Raw genomic sequence first — 8,360 nt, 5'->3', positions numbered from 1 at the left:
CTCCGGCCTATCACCCTCACCTTAACCTCCTTTCACCTATCGCATTCCCAATGCCCCTCCCCCAAGTCCCTCCTCCCTACCTTTTATCTTAGCCTGCTTGGCACACCTTCCTCATTCCTGAAGAAGGGCTTATGCCCGAAACATCGATTCTCCTGTTCCCTGGATGCTGCCTGACCTGCTGCACTTTTCCAGCAACACATTTTCAGCTCTGATCTCCAGCATCTGCAGTCCTCACTTTCTTCCAGTTGAGAAGCATTGTCTGAACCAGAAACCTACATTACAATCCTTATGGGTTAATACATCCACTAAACTAGCAGGCAATGCAATTTCATAAAACTGTGTTGTTGAAGGTATTTTTAATCCAGATTTCTGATTAATTCTCTTCCCCAATGCACCTCCCTATAAACACCAGGGGCATTATTCCCACGATAGTAACCCATAATGTCATTGCACAGCCACACAGTTTCTTCACAACCTCGGGCTATGACTCCTGTTCGCTGTTCCTCTCAAAGTCAACAATTAAGAAACAGACCATCAACATCTTGTCTGGAATCAGGTCTGCTTCAGGTGACAGCATTTGAAGTTTCAATTTAAAAGACAGCAAATCACCATCAGCCAGACAAAAATCAGAAACCAATATAATTCAAGTCATTTCAAATTTATATAAGATTTGCATTTCTCTCTTAATTCTGGCTTTTTTTTGTTGCTACACATGGATAAGTGAAATATGTTTATGTTGTGACCTCCTATTTAATGCCAAATACAGATCAAATCCAACAGATTGCCACTACAATAGAAGGCGTACTTATAGATGTGGGTGTTCAGTTTTTAAGCAAGCTACAGTGATGATGATTCATTATCAGAATAAGGGTGGGTGAAGTAGAGAGTTAACCTGGGGTCTTCCAGACAGTGCTGCAGAGTTGGGGTTTGGGGGGGTATATTCCAGAGAGCTAGTGTTTAAACTCTATTTGATACTCCCCACTGATGGCAATATGAACTGAAACAATCATGTGGGCAAAATCACAGGCAGAAACTCAACCTGCCACTAAATGATTACAGCCAATGGACCATGGTCCATGGTCAAAGTATTCTTGGCACATGATTTGAGAAAATGCAGACACTAGTATGAATGTCCTTCAGTCCAACTTGAAGCAGCCGAGATGGCCACTGCCAACTCAATGTTTAGTTTCAGCTTCTAAACGGCTAACATGAATAAGAAATCCAACCGTCTCACACAGTTAGAGAGACCCTTGGATCACAATTAAAAGGGAGAATGCCAATTAAGCATAAAGGCTAAAAAGGAGAAAAGTGAGTGCATAGAATGCAGGACAAAGCTTATATACAAAGCAGTAGAAATACTGGCTCCTACATCAGCTGTCAGTCACAGATCTCAGCACAGACAGCCACGGTTAGAAGTAGTGAATGGAGAGAAATGGAAAAATGCTGGTGATAAAGAAAACAAAAGCAAGCAATCCAGTCAACTGCTAATGAAAGAATCAAATCAGTCAGCATCAATTGGCAGCAGAGTGCACAAATGGTGGTGCACTATGGACACAAGATACAAATAGCAGAAAGCTGAATGCAACCAGCCACACTGCACCTGTGACAAAAGGGTTTTTTCTCTCCAAGTTTAATTGACGTTTATTAGGCAGAAGCTGAAGATGCTAAGAGTTTGTCAGCAGTTTCTAAAACAAATCCAAAACAATGCATACTTCCTCCCCCTGCAAGAAATCCAATCTGACCAGTATTGTTAAGTGAGCTTGAAGACTATACAAAAAATGAACTTGTCTCAAACTCATTTTTCAAGAAAATTGGCAACCAACACTAATTAAAGCAATGTACCTTTCGCCTCTTTGGGCTCCCCTACATGATAACCTTTGTTTTTTAAGGTCTAAAAAAAACAAGAAAAAGAAAAAAAAGGAAGATGTGATTTTGAAAAGTTTTGATTCTGCTCCAGAGAGTCAGGAGAATACCTTTCCCAAGCGTTTTTCCATCATCTTCCCTCCTGTCGGGCTCTATGGCAAGAGGTGAGCAAAGACAGCCTCAGTTAGTTGCAGGGGTTTAAAAAAAATACTAATTCTTCCTCCTCAAAATCGGAAATACTACGTGTCTGTCCAACACCTCTTCAAAAACAGCAGCAACTTTGGGAACTCCCTCAAAAGGTTATCATGTACAAATAAACGGCAGTGGGCAGTTAATTAGTTGGATTACCACAGGCCAGATATTCTAATTTTGAGGATTAGCCAGATTTCAACAACCCATACTGCAAAATTCTAGACTTCATAAGCTGCAACTGGCAGGACTGCACCTCACCCAGTACTTTATCCTATAGCCTGGAGGACAATGAGTCCCATGTGAACTCCAAATACAACATGTCGCCCATGAAGAGGGCCAAAGTAGGAAACAGACCAACTCATTCAGACATTTAGTCAGGGGTGGGAGGGGTAAAGAGCTGAAGGTGAGATTTAAGGCTAAAAAAAGGGAGGCACCCATGTCATCTGCAAGGACCCAGACAGTGTGGAATAGATGTCAATATCTAAAAGCCCCCCAAACAAGCCAAAAAAAAAAACCCAACAAACCTAGAACATCCTGGGAAAATAGCAGAAACAGAACTTACAAAATTTTTTTAAATGACAAGCGTTAAAAACTGATCAATTTCTAGATGCAGACCACACTGTAGTAGAGATCAATGCATTTTTTTTTTTACAAATAAAGCAGATTTAAGTTAGCCTGCAGCAGCACATAAAACCAAAGTTCGTTTGGCAGGAACTAGCACTAATTGAATGCTAAAAACACTAGGGTACTTTTCAAAAGCACAACAAACTTGGAGCAAAAGAAAACATAGAAGTTACACATGTGATTTCAAAGCAGAGATAATTTCATTTGCACACAAATTATCTTTTGGATAAGATAATTAATTTATTCAAATATTAGATTCATATGATATACAGCAGACTGGTCACAAGACACTATTCCAGAGCAAAGTTGTTAAGTACTTACTTTTAAACAAGCCTTTCTAAAACCCATTTCCTTCACTGGTTCAACAATCACTGGATTGTGATCTATCCATCAGAGAGAGCAGGCAGGCAGGAACAGGATCTGGATTCATGTCCTTTCGTGTTCTGAGATGCGTAAAGGACTTTTGGAGGCTGAACCTTCTTAGAATTTTCCCAGTTCTTTTTGCTTTTCCCCCAAAACCTTCTCCCTTTGGCATTATCTCCTGATTCTATATCATTTGCAAATTTTGACATCACTTCAAAAGGTCCATCTCAACATTACTGATACAATAGTAAACAGAAGTGGCCAAAACTAAAACCTTGCAGCACACCGTTAACCACTTAAACATTGCTTTGAAATTCAAAGTTTCCCCAATAAAGCATTTTAATCAAGATTTCAATGCTCAGCCTAATTCCATACACTCTAACCTTCTATAATGGGCGTCCTGATTTATATGACTCACTGAGTCATAGGTTAAACTCAAGAGTCAAAAAAAACTTGTTGGGCATTTTGATGAGCAAAGGATTTGAGGCTTCAGTTCAATTAAAATGAAGTTCCACAGAAGCAAATAAGAGTGTTGTGTGCTGTTCTGGAATCTACATTAGAGGATGCAGAGGAGATTCACCAGGATTATGCCTGGACTGGAGATTTTAAAGGTCTGGGACAGGAGGTTTCGTGGGGATGAGAGGAGAGAAAAGTTGTTTCACCAAAAAAGGTGGTCGAGGTAGAAACCCTCATAACATTTAAGCAGTATTTAGCCGTACACTGGTGATGCCAAGATATACAAGGCTAAATGCTGGAAAATGGCATTAGAACAGTTAAGGTGCTTGTTTTTGACAGGCACAGACTCAATGGGCTGAAGGGCCTATACTGTATATCACATACAGTCTACTATGTGCTGTTGACATTGATTGCATTATATTGAATATTAAAAAAATTCTTTAGCACTGAGGCCCCGACCAAGAACAAGAAAAACATGAAACAGTATTTAAGTAGATAGCTATAATACAGTCAAGAGCAAGGTTTTAAAAAAAAAAATCCCCCAACTTTGTCACATTCAACTTGCTCCAATTGTGCTAGAGCTATTCCTGAAGAATACAGCACATCAAGTCAGCTTACTCAACGAAAGAGCCATGGATTTAAAAAAAAGAACCAGTACTCGGTTTAAAAGTAGATTTTAAGTAGAGAAATCTTGGAAGGCAACCTTACTTCAGGCCCACTGACAGAGTCTCAATTTGCTTTGCACCAAATCCAAATAGGGTTATTAAAATAACTTTTGTAAAGGAATATAACACCATCAGCTTTATTTAAACAAGTTAATTAACAGAACACAATGAGTTATTGGACTGTGGTTCTCAATACGTAGTTTAAATTAGACTAGTTTGCAATGGGGACAGTATTTACAATTAGCTGCAATTACTGGCTACCTCAGATCGAAACTACCCTGATGGTTCAAACTCAACTCAATAGGCTGGCAGGTGCTTACCTTTCTTTTAATGTCGGTAAACTGTGAAAACATCAGTGACCAGTAGAACGACAACTCCATTATGTAATAATAATACATGTCAAACACCAGTTGCTGCAGGAAAGAACAAAATAGAGTTAATTGTCAATATATACTCACAGCACGGTTATAAAAAGGTACATATCCCATGTACAAATAGTACAAATATCATCAGCTGACAAGCACTTAATGATACAATTGAATTAATCTTGCTCAGGCTTCCATACACCACAAATTTATTTTTTCATTATTACTTCCCAAATTACTTAGAAACAAAAATTTCATAGGCAACATTAGGAATTGCACAGAGACACACATTTGGGAAAAAAAAGGTGTACAAGTTCTAATCAATTAAGAGAGACTTTCATCCATGAGTTATGATTTTAAAAAAGTCATCAGGCTTGAACATTAACTTTTTCCATCCAAAGATGTCACCAGGCCAGCCTAATGTTTCCAGCATTTTCTGTTTTTTTTTTTTAAAAACTTAGGTCATCATCTTGGGTTGAAATCAGACCTTGACCCACTACCACCCCAAAAGCAAAGCCACAAAATGACTTCCCAGAACTCAGCGAAAACTCACTTCTAAACACACTCCACTTTTAAACAAAGATTGCAATCAGATGGCCTTTGGCTAACATCAAAATGAAACCATAGCACTAATCTGCACCATTCATAATCAATGTATGTCAATTTCTGGACAAAAACAAAAAGGGGGTAATACAAGACGAGGGGGACAGAGTCCAGTGGTGAGGAATACATTTCCCAATTCACCCAATTTTAAACAAGTTTAGAGAAACTGGCTCCTCTCAATTAATCATCTGCTCTCAGCACGTGTGAAATGTTTGTTTCACTCCAGTGTGAAACCAGAAACTCTAATCCTAATGAGGGCTGTGTTTACATTTTTTTTAAAAAGCATATACACACTTCAGATCATAAAAAGGAGACAAAAAATAATTCTGACAAAAAGTAAGTCCTCCTCCATTGCACAAAACATTAGTATTTGCTTACTTCCAAAAAAAACCAAATCACCATTGTTCAGTGCTCACCTGATAGGGGTAGTTATACCAGCAATGTCGTGTGTCCCAGAACCAGGGAGTCTAGAAGAAAGCAGAAGCAGAGTTACATACAGCAGTGACCATACCACCAGACTGGTATCAAAAGATATATTTTGAAAATGCTTCTCTTCCCCAACTACCCCCTCCTAAAGTGTTTTTCTTGAATATGCCAACACAGGCCAGGTACCTGTTTCACAGTGACTGAAAGTGTTCTGTACATTAACAGATAGCCATTCTTGCAATATTCTGGGTAGTGGGCTCGTTGACTATGGAAAATATCACAACCTAGGTTAATCCTCCTTTCAATTGGGCAACTGTAGAAATGAACTGTCCAATGATCAGGAGCAGAATTTTGATCCATTTCCATCCCAACTCTGTGGGGCAATCAGCAGGTCTGTTGTGCCATTACAGACTCGCTGAGATTCATTAACTCAGCACACACCATTGACAGAACTGGGGCCTCCTTCTCCTGTAGGTCACACTCCCATTCCAAATGGGAAATTTATGCACTGAACCAGAACAGCCACACTTACACACTCAATTAGGTCCAGCAGGTCAAGCAAAAAAAAAGCAACATACTACTATATTAAGCAACCACAAACAAGGTTTTAGCTTGTTTATCCACACCATTCCAGAATTAAGAGTAAATTACACTTCCCAAAAACTACAGCCACTGGTTATATATATTTCCTGAACGAAAATATTTAAGACTACTACAAACAGAGGCATGCTGTATACTCCATTTTAAAAAAAAGACAAGGTTTAGTCAGAATCATAATCAAGTCACGGGTTCAAGTTTCTTTACATGTAGACACTTCAGTGCAGTATTGAGGGAGTGCTGGACTGTTAGGTGTGCCTTTGGAGAAGTAAAACTTGAGCACCATCTACCCTCTTCAGCAGGATTAAAAAAAAGAAGAGTGCTGGCTCTGGCCAGTATTTAACCACAACCAATGCTATTTAAAAATGCTTAGTCATTTATCTCACTGGCGTTTGTGGGAGCCTGCTGTGTGAAACTGGACGGCCATGTTTCCCTACATCACAACATTCAAGTAATTGGTTGGATGCATAAATCAGGTCAATTGCCTGCTAACATCACACAGCAGCTCACTGCTCAAGCAACCTGCGGCAGACAAATGATTTTGCAACACATGGCAAGGCTTTAGATTGTTGCTGGTGGAACAGCAGAACAGGATGGAGAGCTTGCAAAGCAAGTCTAGTCAATGCAAACCTGGTGGTGCAGCTGGATCTTAGAAAAATCCATCTGTAGGTCCTTGTTACAGCTCTTAGTTAACACATTTGCAACACCCCCAAAAATATCTGTGTGGGGAGCAAGTGAAGACTGTTACAACTGTATTCATAGCACATTTAGTATAATGAAATGTCCCAAGGTACTTCATAGGAGCAACTCAATAAGAAGGGTATTGAATCACAGAAAGAGATCTTGGGCAAGATGGCTCGGATGGTGGAGCAATTAAAAACCTGGATGCACAACAGCCCAGAATTAGAGGGCAGCAGTTATCTCAGAGGGGCATGGAAGGAACGGGACTTGCTAAGAGTCAAGTCACAAGCAGCAGACGTTGCAATGACCGATATTATGGAGGGTAAAATCTCTGACTCTAAGACCAGCCAGGATGCCAAGTGAAAGATTATGCATAGAGAGGTATAATTTGCTCTGGTATTTCAGGATCTCATCTGCCAGGACTCTGTGGAGTCTCCCTTGCTCAGCTCCATGTCACCGTATCCGACAGCATCCAAACAAAAAGGTAATGCAGACCTATCCAAAAAATGCACAGAGGTCACCATTGGATTAGAGAGAGTCTGTCTTCTCATATGCCATCAGTCTACCACATTTCACACTATAGAAGTATCTGGATCAGCACCTGATAGAAACGATTTAAAAAGGCAGATAGCAACAGCTCTCCCAAAACAGCAACTCAGGCAGTGAATGCTAACATGCCTAAATAGCACAGAAAGTAGCACAGTGGCTGAACCCTGCATGTGTAACACCCAGTGATAAAATAATGCCAAAATGATGTTAACTTCAGTGGAAGGAAGTCACAGCCTGTAACTGCACCACATTAGCAGCTTCAAGGGGAAGGGACCTGAAGGAAGCAGCACAAAAATCCAAAGTAGTCGGATGCAAAATGGAGGTTCCCACCCATCTGATTCCCACTCCACTCCTAACTAAATTGTCCAATTTTCTTTGGAAAAATCAATCATCATCTTGGCTTCCACTTTTCCATAAGTCTACCTTAGCTGAAAATGTGTTGCTGGAAAAGCACAGCAGGTCAGGCAGCATCCAAGGAACAGGAGAATCGACGTTTCGGGCATAAGCCCTTCTTCAGGAATGAGGAAAGTTTGTCCAGCAGGCTAAGATAAAAAGGTAGGGAGGAGGGACGTCAGAAACGTGATAGGTGGAAAGAGGTCAATGTGAGGGTGATAGGTCAGACTGGGGTGGGGGCGGAGAGGTCAGGAAGAAGATTGCAGGTTAGGAAGGCAGTGCTGAATTCGATGGATTTGACTGAGACAAGGTGGGGGGAGGGAGAATGAGGAAACTGGTGAAATCAGAGTTCATCCCTTGTGGTCGAGGGTTCCTAGGCGGAAGATCAGGCGTTCTTCCTCCAGCCGTCGTTTTGTTGTGGTCTGGCGATGGAGGAGTCCAAAGACCTGCATATCCTTGGTGGAGTGGGAGGGGGAATTGAAATGTTGAGCTACAGGGTGGTTGGGTTGGTTGGAGCTACAGGGTGGTTGGGTTGGTTGGTCCGGGTGTCCCAGAGGTGTTCTCTGAAACGCTCCACAAGTAG

General features: G+C 40.7%; 1 protein-coding gene across 2 annotated transcripts in view; it reads right to left on the bottom strand.

Moving 5' to 3' along the window:
* Positions 1-8,360, bottom strand: part of LOC122543363 (ceramide synthase 6-like) — a 103,618-nt gene that overhangs the window by 34,479 nt on the left and 60,779 nt on the right. For both annotated transcript variants that reach the window (XM_043681999.1, XM_043682000.1), the window contains exons 5-6: positions 5,548-5,598; positions 4,484-4,576 (exon numbers count right to left, since the gene is read on the bottom strand). In XM_043681999.1, coding sequence (XP_043537934.1) covers positions 4,484-4,576; positions 5,548-5,598 — 144 coding nt within the window. The remainder of the gene's footprint in view (positions 1-4,483; positions 4,577-5,547; positions 5,599-8,360) is intronic.

This window comes from Chiloscyllium plagiosum, chromosome 43 (genome assembly GCF_004010195.1).
Source record: "Chiloscyllium plagiosum isolate BGI_BamShark_2017 chromosome 43, ASM401019v2, whole genome shotgun sequence".
Classification (NCBI taxonomy): Eukaryota; Metazoa; Chordata; class Chondrichthyes; order Orectolobiformes; family Hemiscylliidae; genus Chiloscyllium; species Chiloscyllium plagiosum.
The sequence above is the reverse complement of the archived record's forward strand: the minus strand, read 5'-3'. Positions and strand labels throughout refer to the sequence as shown.